This window comes from Zootoca vivipara, chromosome 8, assembly GCF_965207765.1.
Source record: "Zootoca vivipara chromosome 8, rZooViv2.hap1.1, whole genome shotgun sequence".
Taxonomy (NCBI): domain Eukaryota; kingdom Metazoa; phylum Chordata; class Lepidosauria; order Squamata; family Lacertidae; genus Zootoca; species Zootoca vivipara.
This window is the reverse complement of record NC_142591.1, coordinates 52,953,899-52,972,450: the sequence shown is the minus strand read 5'-3', so window position 1 is coordinate 52,972,450 and position 18,552 is coordinate 52,953,899. Positions and strand designations below refer to the sequence as shown.

Here is an 18,552-nt window from a genome sequence, read left to right as displayed (position 1 = left end):
AGCAGCATTGCTGCAAAGTCAACTTAAATCCTATTTCTCTGTACCTCCGTGTTGAGTTCCTTTCTTTGTGATGTAGTTGAGCAGCTTACTGGTTATAGGATTGTGACATTAGGGACAAAATTGTAAATAAAACTTTCAGCATTTTGATTAATTTCTGCACTTCTGGTTATTTACTGAAATAAGGATGAGGAATCAGATTCAGCTGCAAGGCCAGACCCTGGCATCCCACAACTCTCGTGGGCCACTGTGGGTGTGGTCTTGCAAAATGGCCTCACCACTTAACTGCCAATACTGGTAGCTTCCCTGCAGACATTATCCACGGAAGGCAGATAGATTTATTTTTTATTTTTTACAGGAGGTGACAAGAGAACACTGTATGCTGGTAGAGAAGATGTCTTTGTTTTTTGTGTTTTATTGCAAGATGGGCAGACCTGCAGCAACAGCTTAGTAGGAATAGCTACACCCATATTTCACGTGGATCTCAAATCACTGCATCTCAGCTGGTTATTTGTGATGATGCTATAGGGGAACAAGCAGGCAGATAGCATCACTAAGCAGGCAGATAGCATCATTAGCATGCACAGAGGAATTTGCTAGCATATGATATTTGTTATTGATTTATCCTTTTCTGCTGAAGTGTAACTAATGTGAATGAGCTGTTAACAAATTAAAATCTTCTAGGCGTACAAGTGGTATGAACTTGGGCACCAGCGGGGTCACTTTGCATCTGTCTGGCAGCGCTCTCTCTACAATGTCAAGGATTTAAAGGCTCAGCCATGGTGGACAGCAAAGGAAACAGGTTATACAGACCTGGTCAAGGTGAGCAGTATGTCTTCTTTTACTATATAGATTGTTATCAGCTGAAATTTCTGCATATTGCATGATGCCAAAGAGAAAACCGAAATTGTTTGCAAGCATAATGCATACATAGAAAAATGCAAGAGGGGGAAAAAAGGAGATAAAAATACAAATAAATAATAATCAGGATAAAAATCTACATTTCATTAATTCTCCTATATAGATTTTTGTCTGAAGTAGATTCTACAGTTGCAGTTCTCTGAATACTTACCTGGAATTAAATCTCATCGCAGTGGAGTCTACTTCTCAGTAAGCATGCATAAGATCAGACTTCAGCAAATAGAACAATATGCTGCTTTGCTCCTTGTGACTGACACCTAAGCTTGGTTCCAGAACTTAGTTACATAGCTGCCAAGTTTTCCCTTTTCTCGCGAGGAAGCCTATTCAGCATAATGGAAAATCCCTTTAAAAAAGGGATAACTTGGCAGCTATGCTTAGTTATGCTCAGAGTAGACCAACTGAAATCATGTTAGTCATGTGACTAACTTGATTTCAGTGGGAGTCATAGTCCATTATGTGGCATTCCTTCTTCTGCTAAGGGAATGAGTTGTGGAAGTGAACGAACACAAAAAAAATGTACAAGTGCTGGACCACTTGAGTTTTTATGGCCATAGTAAGTCTGTAATTCACACTAATTACTGGGAGGCAAGCCTTAAATTGCTGAATGTTGTAATTAGTGGATAACATGCTGGTTTGTTTTCCCTTGTGCTCTCATAACTCTTAGAGGCTTCACTGGGACGTTTAATTGCAGAAGGTAGACAACACCAGGCCAACTGAACAAATACAAAACTCAGACAACAGAGAAGAAACTCATCACTGTTTGTAGCCCTTGAGATAGACAGCTAAATTATTTATAATCACTACTCTCTGCTATTGTTAAAATACAATTTAGACTCTGTTATTAAATCATCAATTATTGTTCTTTTTTCAAAATGTCAGTGAGATTTCTATTTCTAGAACAGATTATAGAGGAACTTTAGAGGCTGCCATCTATTTTACTTGTTTGCTTTTTTTCTGAATGTTCCATGTTAATAAGAAGAAGACTTATACTCCTCCCCATTTTAACAGGATCACACACATTATTTAATTTTGTTGTAGCTGTAAAGGCTACATATGGTTTTTCTGAACATGCTTTAAGGTTAGCATGGATAACGTTCCCTAACAAGAAAGGTTCTCTAGCATGAATATCCTCATTCATTTTGACCCTCAGCACACTTTCTTGTAGGAAAGCCCTGTTGAAATCAATGGTCCGTAGGGTGAGTTTGCACACTCAAAGCTCAGATGGGCTTCTTAAATCTGCATCCCATGTGGGGTTTTGATTGCTTTTAAATAAAGTCCACATAGGAGAGAATTCTTGCTGATGCCTTTTAGACAGAACTCTCATAGGCTGTTTGGTTGCACCTGTTCATTCTCCCAACTAACTGAGATAATTTGTCCACCTTATTTTAAATCAGCTTTCCCCAGCCTTCAGTCCTCAGATCCTGGTAATATTGGACTACAGACCCCATAATGCCTGATCTCTAGGCTGGTTGGGGATGATAGAAGTTCTAGTCCAATGTCTGGGAGCCCAAGAGTGGCAGGGGGGGCTGCCTTAAATTATCATAATGGAATAGTCTGGCTGTTTGGGAGACTAAATGGAACCTTGGTTTATTTATTTTTGTTCCCCCGTGTTTGGCTTGTGTTTGGTCACACTAGGTGCAACTGCTACATATACCGTAGTTGCACCTAGTGGCACAATATAATCATGACTAGTTATGGGAAGCCAGTCAGAAAAGGGTAAAGACACCCACATGTTCTCGTTCAGACACAGATCATGAAACAGAACCCATGGGTGCCTGCTTCCAAGCTGTAGGCTCATAAGCATGCATATTCCAAGATGCTCATTATCAACCTATTCTTTCCCAAGAAATATTTATAAGACTAAGGCACCTGCCTTATTGAAGAAGTAGCACACAGGCCTGAAAATAACTGTGTTTCAGAGCAGCAGACATAATGATATTTCTTTTGGAAGTGATCCAATTTTGTTCACTTGTACCCACATATATTTATAGGTACACACAGAGAGAATGGAATTCTTGCGCTGTCTGGAAAAGCTTTGAGCTACCTTAAAATACTTGATGCTTTGAATCTTCACAGGTTTTTTTTATTTGCTGACAAATATATTCACAAAAGCCCCAAACTTCTAGAAGCAGAAATCCCCACAGAGGTAAAGAAAACCTTGTCTTGGATCAAGGAAACTTTAAAGAGCCATTTACCTGCTCTCCTTTCCTCCCATTGTGCATATGTTAACTTTTTGTAGGCATACTTTTGAACACTTGGGTCCATTACATACAAAACCTGCATAGACAAAGACGCAAAGCATTGCAGTACTTGGAAGATTTTTTTAAAAAACAAACAAACATCTGTATATAATTTTCACAAAGACAGACCAACTGTATGTGGGGGCACTTTCTTCTTTTGTTGCTGATTTTGGTAATTTAGTTTGAGCCTCATTGTCCAAATTCAGTCTCCCCAAGTCTTCATGCTTGTAATTTTCTATTAATTTGTATGTTGTTGTTGTTTAGTCATTTAGTCATGTCCGACTCTTCGTGACCCCATGGACCAGATCACACCAGGCACTCCTGTCTTCCACTGCCTCCCACAGCTTGGTTAGACTCATGTTCGTAGCTTCGAGAACACTGTCCAACCATCTCGTCCTCTGTCGTCCCCTTCTCCTTGTGCCCTAATCTTTCCCAACATCAGGGTCTTTTCCAGGGAGTCTTCTCATCTTATGAGGTGGCCAAAGTATTGGAGCCTCAGCTTCAGGATCTGTCCTTCCAGTGAGCACTCAGGGCTGATTTCCTTCAGAATGGATAGGTTTGATCTTCTTGCAGTCCATGGGACTCTCAAGAGTCTCCTCCAGCACCATAATTCAAAAGCCTCAATTCTTCGGCGATCAGCCTTCTTTATGGTCCAGCTCTCACTTCCATACATTTCCATACTGGGAAAACCATAGCTTTAACTATATGGACCTTTGTCGGCAAGGTGATGTCTCTGCTTTTTACGATGCTGTCTAGGTTTTTTGTTTATGCACCCCCCAAAAAAACCTTCTGAAGAAAGTACCAAATAATGCCTTACATCTTCCACCTCAGATTTAATTTTAAATAAGGGGATTGGACATTATCTGGTATTCCTTCCAATGTCGTATCTTTCATGTTGTTCTATTTTTAGTAAGAAGAGCAAAAAGCTATTCTCCATGTGAAATCACAGCCTTGTAATCAGTCTAGCTAATATTTGCTAACTATAAAAAAGAGAAACCTGAATGAGATGCATGGAGCATCATGATGAAGCAGTGCAGCGATATAGTACTAGAGGGGCTGTTCCTTGGGTAATACTATCAACTGATGTTTATCAGTGCTGTTTTGTATGCATAACAGCCTATGCTTCTGCTGATGCACATATATATTTTGCTCTAATTGGTGTTATGTTTTAGATGCCTGAAGTAGCTTGCACAGTTGGAAGTTTGCCTAAGGAATTAGAAATATAAGTTGTGAAGACATATGAGAAGGACATTTGTAGTCCTCATGCTTCCATGTTAATACTGCATAAAATTATTTCAATATTTGAAAAAAGGTAATTCTAGTAATGAGCTGTGTTTTTGCTGCAAGCGAATAGTGCCATAACGTTCTCAGGAGGGTAGTAACAAGCTTAATAAAGACAGCTGTTTCAGTCATTTGTGCTTCTATTCCTTCTTACTTATTAAAACCGAGAAATCCAGACAAGTATTCTCTCTGCAGCCCATGCAATCCAAATTTGTGAACTTGCTTGCAGAAAAGGCACTCAAACCAAAACAACTTGGCAGCATTCGAGCTTATGTACTGTGCAAAGTACTCATCTTACTCATATTCAATCTATTCAGTGTTGAGCCCGGTTTATAGACTAATGTTAAAACTGTATTTAAATGTGTGTCTGCCCTATTTGTATGTACGTAAATCTGGCTATGGAGTGTAAGATGCAAAGCGTTGAAGAGGCATAGCAGTGCTGACCCTTCCTTGAAGCTCCCACACTCACTTCCAATTGCTTTCTTCCCAGCTGGCCCTACTTCCAGTATCAAAGCCCACTTTGGAGCAAAGTGACTCGAAGGATGGACTTCGAGAGTAGCAGTGGTGGCTTCATCACTGAATGATCATGTGCCCGTTTGGTCTTCTGAATCACACTCTCCATGCTAGCTTTCCGTCTAAATAGGGTGGGTCTGTGTTTGGAAACACAGTTTTGCTCACATAACATGCTTTTTGTGCCTCCATTTAACATCATGGAAGTTAAGATTGCTTAATTGGGGATTAGGCAGAGACTAGATGCCATGGTTTGCACATGATTGGCCCTTATGTGCTTGATTTCTGTTCATTAAATAGTAGTTGCAGAGGGACCAGGATTATTCCTTTCATGGTCCTAAGCCAGATCACTTCTCCCAAGCTATTTAGTAAAACAAAAACAAAAAACCCCAAAAAGCAAGGGAGAAGCATGGGCATACCATGCTAACTAGTTTGGCTTTTGGCTATGGTTACTGTTGAGCCAAGACTAAACCATTTCACCTGTTCAGTTCAGGTGTATCCGACAGTACTGGGGAGTGTGTTCAACTTGAACCCACTTTGCCCCACATTCAGCCCTTCAAGGGATACATGTCCCAGCCCCAGTGTTCTGTGCATGCCTGCTCCACTCCTGACCAAGCCCCACTGATGTGAAGAGAAATGCTGCCTTTTATTTTGCCCAAAATGATATGTAAAAAGCAAAGTTTTCAGCCACCCCTCACGGCAACACTGGAGTGGGGAGAGCTGGAAATGCTGGTTGTGTGTGTGTGTGTGTGTGTGTGTGTGTGTGTGTGTGTGCTTGTAATAAATTTGTATACACACATACCTTGGCCACACGCACCGCTATCATGCAGCTGTCAGAAAGGTAGCTGACCATCAGTGAGGCTATCAGGCTGAAGAAGTTCAGCCACCCTTTGTCTGCACAGACTGGCAGCAGCTCCCCAAATTTCTCTGCCAGTGCTGCCTGGAGATGGTTCCTGGGAGCTTTTGCAAGGGAAGTATGTACATTTTGTTTTCATGTGTTCAGGCTAAATGCTTGAAGACGGCTAGCTATTTCATTTATTTCACTTTGAAAACTTAAATTCCTTAGAAGTTTGAAGTGCCAGCGATTCAAAAAACAGTAATATAAAACAATCGCAACTAATAATGAAATATTAGCATCAGAAACGAGGACCACAATAACGATTACAAGGCAGCCATCAGAATTAAAACATCAGCATACCAAACATACCCCAAAGGAGGAAGTGTTCAGCCAAAGGCCACCCAAAACAGTTACACCCAAGGGAACCTGGCACAACTCTCTTGGCAAGGCAGTCCTGGATTCATTCTTATTGAATCGCAGCACTGCACAGGTCATAAGAAAATCACAGTTCCTATCTGTGTTTCAGATAAGAAAAGCTTTCATTTAACTTGAGTAAAGCTGTTCTCTTTGTTGGTGAATTGATATTCCCTTACCTGATCCTTTCAACTTCTGTCCTGACATCCTATAGTACATTATTATTGATTCAAGCAAATCAAGTGGTACCTTTGTCAGTCCTCAGTATATTGTTTAGATTACATACAGGTCATTAAAAGTACCATCAGTTTATTCTACTGTAGTGTCATCAGAAATATTGTTGGCAGCAAAAAGAAAGAAATAAGGCAGGTAACTTTGTATGTTTTCCTAATAATGCTGCTTTGACATTTAGGAAGGATCACAGCAGTGCCATTCTTAGATAATAACCAAGTAACTGGAAATGATTGATTAAACAATGTCCTGTGTTGTCAGTTTGCAAAGCAATCTGGAATGTATTTGACCTGTGTGATTGAGTTAGTTATGTACCATGCAGATTTCTTTCTACACTTGGGGAAGGTTCAATCATGGTGCACATATTTCACATAAATGAGGATACCTGAGCTTTTCAGGGAAAGAATCTCAAGTGACTGAGGAACTAGTATCCATGGAGAACTGAAATTCATATCTGTTGACCACCAGAGTTGACCATTCAGCATAAAAGAGACCATGATTCAGTTCCCTTTTCTCCGACACCTTGTTACATTGGGCATTGCCAGGCGCTGGTATCAGTCCTTAACCATGATATATTTGCATTGCTCTTTGGAAATGAAAGCAGTGCCCAATTAATTGCATGGCACATAATCTGGATTTGCAAGTGCCTCTGTGATGTTAAGTAGAAAAAGAATTGCCTGGCAGACTGATGCACAAATTAAATCATTTAGGCAACAGAAGATAAAGATTCTGTTTTGCTGATGAAATTAAGTTGTAAATTAAGAGGATTAACTCTGCTTAACATCAATAAGTACATAGAGAATATGTGGAAAGCTTTGTCTAGGAAAACGTGATGATGGCAAGTGCTTTTGGTTGCTTGAGTTAAGTTTGTGGGCTAAAAACAATGCCATTATCCTTCCTTTAGGGAATTCCTGTAATGCCATTAAACAGTATGTGGGCAAGATAGATGTGGGAAGGCCTTGGGATCTCAACATTTGTTGAAGTCACATTGCTGTAGGAGTTACTCCTGCTTTATGCTTTAGCAGCAAATCAGAAATTTGAGGGAAGTGCCTTAGAAAAGAGGTGCTCCTCTAACTTTGTACGTTGGGCTATGGGAATGTTCTGCTCTCTCAACTTGTCTGGGGCCAACACTTGCAACATAGTGGAGTGGGGGGGGGAGCACTGAGGATTTCACATGTCATTACAGACTTAAAAGACATGTGTACTGTACATTGTGCTGCATTTATTTCTGGAATTCAAAGTATTGTTCTCAATGCTCTGTTAGCTCTCTTGGTATTGAAAACTCTGGTGTGCTATGACTGTGAAGATCAATACTCTTGTTAACGCATAGTATAAAATGATCTGCTGAACACCCCCCTTGGCTAATCAAAAGCAAATTAAAGTGGAGGCCACTCTGGTAGGTGGCTGGGGATTATTGAAATTTTTATGATGCGAAGGTAATTGAAACTAAGAAACTACATGGATCGTTTTGTTTTAAACCCTTAACGGAATGGAAAATGGAAACAGGAAAGCTTGTTAACGATGCTAAATGCTGCTGTGTATTTTTAAGGTAAAAATAAATAAATCAGAATGCTTTTTAAATACTAAGTTAATTAATGTATTATTTGGTATTTTTTGCCTTTTCAGTCCTTAGAGAGAAACTGGAAGGTGATTCGAGATGAAGGACTTGCTGTGATGGATAGAGGAAAAGGCCTCTTTCTGCCTGAAGATGAGAACTTGCGGGAGAAAGGTGACTGGAGCCAGTTTACTCTCTGGCAGCAAGGTATGTAAGCGCTAATTTTCCCCTCTCTCCGGTCACTCAGTTTCTGTGTTGCAATTTTATTAAAAGCTGGCATTTTAATGGAAATGGGTTTGTTCCTGTGAAGTCAGACTGCAATAAAATGAAAATGCATGGCTGTTCTACAGCAAGTGCTGAATTAAATCTATTTGGGCAAGGTGGCCTCAGTGGGCCCACATCCTCCTCGGCACTATCACCACTTTTTTTTTGCTTGTCCTTTCTCTCTGTGACCAATACATTCAGCCTCACAAAGGGAGCGGATGAGGGAAGTGGAAGATTCTTAAACTTCTCATTCCTGCCATTGCCAACTTTTGTGCGAGGACTGGGAGAAAGGGACTGACAGCAAAAAAGAGGAACAACATTTTTATAGAGACATAAGAAACTGTCTTCTTTTTCCCTTGATCACTTCCTTTCTAGTAGAGTGATGTACTGTCAGGCTCGAGGGATTCTCTCCTCCCCCCGGTAGCATCAAGAATCAAAGAAGAAACAAGAAAGCTCATATTTGTGGTTTTATTCAGTAATTGTGGAGCAAGGCAAACAATCCAGTCCTTAACTCCATGGTGACGTTGCTCACTCTGATCCCCTCCCCTTCTTTTTCCAGCAACAGCCCATGGCTCTATGGGAGGCTTCAGGAGTCAAATGTCGTTGAGCCCTTTGCTCTTGAATTCTAAGTGAGGGACGAGTACATGGTGATGGTGGAGCTTCTATGCTCTCCAAGGAAGTTTCCACTGGTGTTTCTCCAACTCCCCCTCCTTCTCCTAAGAACTCATAACTTGGCAGCACTGCGTTCTGCTGTAGTACAATCCGGTCTCCCTCTTCTCTCGAAACTACTGGAGAAAGAGGGGCGATCCCAACTCTCCCTCCTGCTCTGAGGGAAGCAGAGGAGAAGGAGGAGGCGATTCCCAAACCTCTTCTTCAGTCCAGTCCCTGACATGTACATAAGAACATTAGAAGATCGGGTCCAAGGCCCATCTAGTCCAACAACCTGCTGATTTCACAGTGGCCAACCAGCCACCTATGGGATGCCTGCAAGCAAGACATGAGTGCAACAGAACTCTGCCCACCAGTCTTCCTGGTTGTTGTTGACACACACACTCATGTAACTGAATCAGTTGCAACCTTTGTATACCAAGCTTTATAAGAAACTTGTACAGAATTTACAGAGATACTATGTTGTCCTAATCTTGTTCAAATTATTAACAATGAAAAATATACTGTGGGTGGGCTTTCTCATAATTTGGAAGGCTTTTTTCCATCCATCCCTCTTTGTGTGGAATCAATATTTGTTTTTTGGAATTAAAAGGTCTGTGGACTTGTAATAGACTTAAATAAACTGATGAATCTTACAGGGAGAGAATTTTCAAGTGTTTGAATAACTTGGAAGGTTAAAGAAGGAGAACTTGAAGGTTGATTAATCTTTTGTTTTAAGAATTCAAATTACTGGTGCTTAAGTTATGATTTCCCCCCTCCTTCTAGGAAGAAAAAATGAAAATGCATGCAAGAGTGTTCCCAAAACATGTGCCTTATTGGAACGATTTCCAGAGGCCACTGGATGCAGAAGAGGACAGGTACTAACTGATATTGGGGTGGGGGTGGGGGTGGAGGGAGAGATGTTATAGGGAATGTTGAGTGTTTAATATGCATAACAGGCCATTGTGCATATTCCCCAGGCCTCATTGAGAATGTGCACATTATATTTCAATGAAGAGGGGATTGTGCACATTTCCTGGTAATTATTCATATTCTTGGGAAATGTGCATATTGTGGCTTACTTTTTTACATTCTCTTGCTGTTATGCATAATCCCCAACAGGTCTTGGGGAATGTACATATATTGACTGCATTTTGTATGTTCCCAGGACAATATGCACATTATCTGATCTGTATTCATAGTCTCCAAGAAACCTGCCTTTTTTTCTATTTCTGGTTCAGAAGTGTGCAATCTACACTCCCCAGGTTGCATCTAGCCCACTGCTTGGCATCTACCTGGGTCACAACATATTCTCCTACTGATCACCTAAGTCCCCACCCCACCCCCACTATAGTTCTCCTTTCCACCACTCTCAGCTGTTTCCCAGTCAGCTGAGCAGCACAAGGGGGGGGGTGTCACATAGAGATCCAAGTTTTAAACTTTCCTTCACACTCCTACAACTCTGATAGAAATACAATCCCCACCCCCACCCCTTATTAAGTGTGCTCTTGCACACTGCAACAAACCATTTTTTTGTGTGACCTGAGGGTGGGATGGTATTGGAGCTCTAAAGTAACTCCAGGAGATTCAGCTCTAATTAAAGCTCCTATCATGTGCTTTGGAAAAGTTAAAGAACCTTTATATCAAGGTTCCTGGACATAGTCATGAACAGGCTTGCTAACACAAGATGACATAGCAGTGCTGGCTTGTCAGCCTGAATTGCTTTGAACACAGTCCTATACTCTCTGCAAGTTAGAGTAACTGAACTGATTTAAAAACAACAACACACCAACTATGCCTCTCTCTGCAGATCAAATATTCTGTCATGCACCCAGGGACTCATGTCTGGCCTCACACAGGGCCTACGAACTGTAGGCTGAGGATGCATCTAGGCTTGGTGATTCCAAAAGAAGGATGCCAGATTCGGTGTGCTGAAGAAACAAGGTACCGTATCTCCCTCCTCCCCTATCCTCTGGGGTTTATGGTGGGCAAGTCCATGTACTATAAGAGTGGGGACACGAGCCAAGAGGAAGAGCTCCCCAGCAAACAGAGTCAGTAGAGAACCTGGTGAGTCAGGGCAGAACCAGGGTTTGGGGGGGGGGCTGGATTAAATCTGGAAGATCCTGGGCAAAGTTGTCAGCACTTGGCTATCAGACAGAACACACACAAGTTAAAAGCACTGGCTGGTTGACATGTCCTATCAGTAATTCTCTTCTTTATTCTATCTATCTATCTATCTATCTATCTATCTATCTATCTATCTATCTATCTATCATCTCTTTATTGCAATCAATGGCCCCTTTCTTCTATTTTCTCTCCCTCCCTGCTTTCCAAAAACCAGCACATGTATAATTATCATTCATTTATAAATATCAGTCAACAAATAAACCTTTCGAAGCCTCTCATTCCAGAGACATTTCTAAACAATGCCACAGTTATGTCTCTAGGCATTGAAGGAGTCCTGAGAGGTGGCAAATATAATGCTAGCTCATATGAGACAAAGAAGTTATAAAAGCAGACAGGTGAGGGAACCAAGAGAAACTGGACCTTTCTTTTGAGGTTTTTCCAGCTGCACCTCCAATTCCCCCAAAAGGTAATCAAGTGGTCATTAAACCTCATAGCTGTCAAGTTCTCCCTTTTTTTAAGGGAAATTCCCTTATGCTGAATAGGCTTCCTCGTGAGAAAAGGGAAAACTTGACAGCTATGTTAAACCTTAAAAATGGCTTCCCTCCTCAGCTCTTGGAAATGCTGATCCAGTTGTGTGTATGGTTCTGAACTGCTGACCTGGTGTGTGGCAATTGTGAAAAAGGCAAATTCCATCCTAGGGATTATTAGAAGAGGACTTGAAAACAAAGCTGCCAACATCATAATGCCATCACACAAATCTATGGTGCAACCACTTTTGGAATACCATGTACAGTTCTGATCACCTCACCTCAAAAATTATATGCTAGAGCTAGAAAAGGTTCAAAAAGGGCAACCAAAGTGATCAATAGGAAGGAGAAGGACCTCAGTGGGATTTGTTCCCAGGAATGTGAGCCTAAGATTGCAATTTAAGGCAGTATACAGCAAAAATTCTGAAAAAGCAAGTGTTGTATTCCAGTCTGCCAATCATGCCAAAGCTGTTTTGGAACTGTTACTATTGTAGAAGCCCAGTTAGTGGTTTTTGTGGGGAGGAGAGGGGAATCACATGTGCCAATCATCTTCCTAACATGTCAAAAAACATTTTCTGGGGAATAGGCTTTACTATTTTGAAGGCAGGATTTTTTTCAGCAATTAATAATGGGATTGCAGCTACTTCCACCAGAAATTTTTGCCACTTGCTAGCATATACCTGATTTAAATACTGCACCACACATGTCAGTTTGTGGCAGCCGTTAGCTCCTCTTGACTAGTCATTGACAAGAATATTTGTTTCCAGGAGTTTGAGCTGAGTTAGGTGCAAGGGGATGTTGCTCAGAAATTTGATAATGAGAAATTTAATGAATCATAGAATCATAGAGTTGGAAGAGACCACAAGGGCCATCCAGTCCAACCCCCTGCCAAGCAGGAAACAACATCAAAGCATTCTTGACATATGCCTGTCAAGCCTCTGCTTAAATACCTCCAAAGAAGGAGACTCCACCACAATCCTTGGTAGCAAATTCCACTGTCGAACAGCTCTTACTGTCAGGAAGTTCTTCCTAATGTTTAGGTGGAAGCTTCTTTCTTGTAGTTTGAATCCATTGCTCCGTGTCTGCTTCTCTGGAGGAGCAGAAAACAACCTTTCACCTTGTTTAGCTTCTCCCAGTCATTGTTTGTCATTTCCACTCCAAGTTTTTACGTATTACAAAAGAGAAAGCCATTACACAATCATAATATATTACTGCAGGAAAGCCCCCAAAAGCATTACCCACCCCTTTTACAGGGATAAACATGAGCTAGATCAGATGCTGCAATTAAAAATGCAATATGAAATATGACAATACAAATAATTTAAACTTAATAAACTGTCAAAGGAAAGTTCCGTATAATACAGGAGTGTCTAGTGGTAAGAGATTGGCATTAATTTATGCAACCAACATAGCCCAGTGTTGACATAATCCTAATACTGGCACTGTACGATATCATATTGTGATTATCACATTGTGGTACTTTTCATTCACAATATAGTGTGGCGCACACACAAAAACCCACATTTATTTGCATTTCAGTGGTAGGTTGAGCAATTGATCCCAGAAACCAATTAACGGCCCTGGCAATTCTGTAGCTGTTTTGTTTTGTTTTGTTTTGTGTGTAACAATCTCTTTCAAGACTATGTAAATGACAGAATCCTCTTCAAATTTTCAACAGCAACACTTCCCTTGAAGCAGTGTTTTTCTCAAGAATCAGAACTTTTGGTGGATAATTAATGCAATTTTTAAATAAAAACAAACAAACCTTCCCCCCTTTAAATAGAGTCACTTTCTTACACAAGTTTGTCTCCTGCTTTCCACCATGGTTAGACAGAAGCTAAATTTTCATTCAAATTTAAGAACTGGCATGGCGCTGCCTATAATCCTGCATGCCAGTTTACAGGAGTGACTATTTTAATCCTTGGGATTCGTATATCTGGATTAAAATTAACATTTCTTCCCACTTTTCTATTAAAACAACACTTGAAGCAGCTATCCAAAGTTCTGGTGCGTAAATTTAGGATCGAGGTTCCTCATAGCCATCACTTTTTAAAATCAGTTTAAATAAATGAGTTTTTTTCTTTCTGTATTATGACACTTCCACTGTATTGTATTTTCCATTAGCCAAAGTATCAGCCAAATTGTTCAAGCGCTATGAATTTAGTTGAAACAAGGTCCCTTTTAAGTAGGGTGAACAAAACACTTCTGAACATCTTTCTTTCCAATTGTGAAGCTTAAATCCTTTCCTCTAATTGCTTCCTCTGTTTATTGCTCTCTCTTGAATTTTCTTCTCTCTAAATCTTTATGGTAATGTGATGTCCAGGGTTGTTTCCAGCATTTAAAGCTCAGTCTTGTTCTCGTCAGAGATTAATTATGAGAAGACGGTTGCCTGCTCTCATTGTAGAACTAGGCAATGTTGGAGTGAGGTGAGCGATGGATATTCTTGCTTACTGCTCTCTGCTTCTGTAGGATAATCCCTGAGTTGAGAGCTGGGGTACAAGCTCTACTTTCAGAGTACTAATCAGAGACTTTGCCAGTTGCAGACTTTGGAGGAATTAAGAGATCGTCAGGATGCTCCTAAGGTTTCCTGTTCACAGGATCATGAAAAAATGGTGGTTAGAAATATAACGTGTTCTGTGTAAACTTGAACCTCATGGGGGAAGCCTTGCAGTGTCCCATCAAGAGGCCAAATTAATGGTGTGAATCAGGCATCAAAGAGAAAACTCATCTGACCCAAAGAGGTCTGTCATACTTGTGTATGGTAGAACCAGTGGGTCATGCAAAGTCAATGAGGCAAGACAGCATATCTTTCCAAGAAGGTTGCTATCACTGGAGAATTATTATTTCAAAGGGGTCCAAGGTTGTCACATCCTGCAAACTGAAATTGGGGGACGGATGAAAGGAAAAGTGGGCCTCAGAGGCAGCTAGATTAGACAACACTGGGCCAAGCTCAGGAAATATGCTATGATCTGATATAATGCAACTCTGCAAAGGGCAGAGCCGGCCATATTTGCACTGATCTTCACCATTGTGTAGGAAACTGTTTTCAGAAATAGTACTTCTTGAATAACTCTATCAACATACATCTCACAGACTGAACACATGTCATAAGCCAAGTTTCTAGGTTTCTAGTTGATTTTAAAAAATAGGTACATGATGATGACCATATTTTTGTCACATAGAGGTGATGGACTCTTCTTGGAAGTTTTTAAGTAGAAGTTGGATATGATTTAGTTGAGATTCCTGTGTAGCAGAGGGTTGGACTAGATGACCCTTGGGATACCTTCCAACTCTACAGTTCGATGATTCTATGAAATACTAGCTTCATTGCTCCATTATAGGCCCCATCCACATTAGATAAGTACCTCTTGATATTTCCATGAGCCAACTGGGAACAGAGTTAGGATAGCAGCCGTATTCCCAATTGAACACTTTTCACTCTAGCTCTGCCTATCATTGGCTCTGGCTCCTGTGACATCTGGCATGCAGCCTATGACAGATTACCTTTGAGGGCATGTGACCCTCATCATAGAAAAGGAAGAGTATTCGTTGATGGATTATAAATTTATTAACTTCTGATTCAGGTTTTTGCTAGTAAGATGGTTTCATAAAAGTGAGTCAAAGTGAGTCTTGTGTGTTCATTGGCTCTTCTAAGAATTAATTTGTAAGTATTGTTTTATTAGACTAGATTTGCTTTGGAAAAATTACCATACTTGTTTTCTTTTTCCTTGATATTGATCTTTCCTTTCAATGTTTTTCATTATGATGCTTAAACAGATGAACAGTTCTTCAGACTTACCAAACGTGGTTGCTGAATATATTACATTTGCATCCTACCTTTTCTCAGCATATATGACACTATCTCCATTTCATCCTACCCAAACCCCTGTGTAGTAGTCGAAACAAAAAATTAAAAAAAATCCTTCCAGTAGCACCTTAGAGACCAACTAAGTTTGTCATAGGTATGAGCTTTCGTGTGCATGCACACTTCTTCAGATACATTTCGTGCATGCACACCAAAGCTCATACCTATGACAAACTTAGTTGGTCTCTAAGGTGCTACTGGAAGGAATTTTTTTATTTTTTGTTTCGACTAGTCAGACCAACACGGCTACCTACCTGTAACTAACCCTGTGTAGTAGGTTAGCTTGAGAGACAGGGGCAGATTTGTGAGGGGCACAGCAGAAGAAAGGGGAGATTGTGTGAAGAGCTTTAAGTTAGAATCTAACCCAATCAAACAATAAGTAAACACAATGTAGAGAATCTGTTACAGATTCTGGATCAATGTGGATGTGCATTCTATCACAGATCAGACATCTGTCTTTATGGAGTAGTGCAATTCTCCATTTTGTATGGAAGAGCTAATATCCAGCTATTCCAGAGTAAATCTACTAGCTCCAGGGTAGTTTGGTCATCTTCGTGCAAGGTTTTCATCTAGAATGGAGGTGTGCTTCTTGAGGCAGCAAATAAAGGATGGCTTCTCTGTCTTTCAGGTTCTGGGAAGAAGGGAAAATCCTTATCTTTGATGACTCTTTTGAACATGAAGTGTGGCAGGATGCTGATGCTTATCGCCTGATATTCATTGTGGATGTTTGGCATCCAGAGTTAACATCGCAACAGCGGCGCTCCCTTCCAGCCATTTGAAGGATGCTTGAGGCTTTCCCTGTTGAGGTCTACATTTTATGTTTGGAAGTGCTGGTCTCCTTAAAAACAGAAAGAAACCTGAATTGTATGTATGAAGTAATCTGGGCATGGACTTTAAAGCATCCTATTCTGTGCTTCATGAGGCACTGATCTGATAGCTCTCTATTCATGCTGCAAGTACAGATTCCTATTCTTTTGTCAGCCAAAGAATATCCTGTGCCATATATCAAAATAAGACTTATGCCAATATTTGTTATGCCAGCATTATGCTTACCACTGCTAAGCATACACTTGGTGTACTAGTCACGTAACTACTAATGCTTGTGTGTAAACATAAAGGACACAGATTTTCAGACACTGTGAGTATGCAATTTCTGTTCACATGAAGGAAAGTTGTGCAGCTACAGTACTAGGTGAATTGCATCTCACATCAGTGCTTCTATATCCTTCTAAGGACACTCATGACCAGTAACTCACAAGCATCTTGGAAATTTGTCATACTAGAATGTGTAGAAATGCATTTAGATTTAAGTGAATGAACTGATAGTGTGAGCTGTAGATAATGTGAGTGGATAATTTGGTATTGTATTTTTAAAAAGATCATAGTATTTTTGTATCGTAGATGGATACCATTTTCCTGCTTTTTATGAACCACTTTGCTCTTGTAATTTTCTTTTGGAATAATGAGAATCCATGTTAATTTTGCAGAGATGACATCTTATGGAGCTGCTCTTCATTTTATTGAGTTTGGCCTTCGCCTTTCAAGTGAGAAGGCACAATATGCATTTGCCTTGTTCAGTTCCTGGTGAGCACTACTTATAACCCAGCTCCGATATGTCTGTGTCTTTCTCATAAAAAAAGGTCTTGTGGCCCTTTCCAATACAGCAAAAAGAATTTGTCTTAAATGGGGAGCACGTTTTCTTATTAAGGGACCATACAGGTTGCGAGGAGGATGGCATTTGGAACCAATTTGCTTCCAGTCCATTGTTATGGCATTTGTTTTCTCGAGCATAGCTGCCAAGTTTTCCCTTTTCTCGCGAGGAAGCCTATTCAGCATAAGGGAAAATCCCTTAAAAAAAGGGATAACTTGGCAGCTATGTTCTCGAGTGTGGCCAGTTTCTTATTGTACAGTGACGTATGTGGTAGAGGAAGCAATCAGTTTGGATACAGGTATCGTCACATGAAGTGACACCCACAAGGTTGTTTCGATCCACCAGAGGGGGGGGAGGGGGGCTGACCTCCCTTTCACATTCGCTTCTCAGTTTTGCCTTTGAATTAGTGAAGTGTGGTGAACAGGATCAGCACCAAAGCAGCTTTGGTTAGACTTTTTACAATTATGACCAACAACAAGATAGTTCACACCCTCTGACCAAAATATACATTGCAATTTTAATTTCATGAGCAGAAACGTGCCAATGTATACACGTGCTGGGTTTTGTAGTGCTACACTTTTGAAATCATAGAAGCTGAAGTTCTGAGGTGTTACCTAAACTGATGGCATGAAAATAAATATTTGCTACGGCCTTGACGGAGTAATATTTTCAAATAGAATGGTCAGTATTTTGTACAGATTGAAACCAGGGCCCTGCTGTTGTCATTTGTTTCATTGAATGGAAAGATTCCTATGTATAATGTTTATAAATAGCTGCCTTTTTGTTTCCTAAGTGCAGATGGAAGACCTTAAATGAAAGTGTGAACAAGTATGTGTTGTTCCATCTGGGAAATCACAGGCTACGTTTTTCTGTAGCCCTCATTAGCTGAGCATTGTTCAGTGTTACCTTATCTCAGTTTTGCCTGAAAACAATTACTGCATGTGGAAGGCAAATGGAATATAGCAATCTACTCTAAATGTGCACCTACAAGCTAATGGTTGCCCATTATGTGCTGTGGTATATTGTGCATTAAACAAGTGCCTTCTTTGTGGCAGTGTGGATTTTTTTATATACGAATGTTAGTAGCTTCAGCACTGAAATAGTTTCTAATTTTTGCACTGATAGCAAAAATGGCTGTTGCGACTGGAATAAATGAAACTTACATAAAAACAAATGTTGTGTTGGCCTTCTTCCCTGTTTCCACCCCCCCCCACCCACTCTTCACCATTGAGAAAAGGAACTGCATTAAAGAATTATCAAAGGGGAGAGGAAATTTTGTTGAAATTTTCATGGGTAGAGTCGGTGGGGGGTGTTCTCACACTTATTTACTTTTGAAGTAGCAGGAGGTTTTCTGAGTCATTTGTTTCATTCTACATGTCATCTTTCTACTGGTCTGCACTGTACAGACTTGCAAGGGACCCACACTTCCTGAAAACCTCATGATGAGTTGTTGCTTTTAAAAATTATTTTTGCTTTGAAAGAA

The 18,552-nt window shown here is 40.4% G+C and overlaps 1 protein-coding gene across 10 annotated transcripts in view; it reads left to right on the top strand.

The window, feature by feature from the left end:
* ASPH (aspartate beta-hydroxylase) overlaps positions 1–18,243 on the top strand; it is a 94,317-nt gene extending 76,074 nt beyond the window's left edge. For 9 of the 10 annotated variants that reach the window (XM_060277784.2, XM_088675572.1, XM_088675574.1 and 6 more), the window contains 5 exons: positions 682–819; positions 8,059–8,194; positions 9,686–9,777; positions 10,710–10,843; positions 16,047–18,243. In XM_060277784.2, coding sequence (XP_060133767.1) covers positions 682–819; positions 8,059–8,194; positions 9,686–9,777; positions 10,710–10,843; positions 16,047–16,197 — 651 coding nt within the window. In that variant the 3' untranslated portion in view covers positions 16,198–18,243. The remainder of the gene's footprint in view (positions 1–681; positions 820–8,058; positions 8,195–9,685; positions 9,778–10,709; positions 10,844–16,046) is intronic. The other variant, XM_088675575.1, reaches the window with a different exon arrangement.
* The last annotated feature ends 309 nt before the right edge of the window (positions 18,244–18,552 follow it).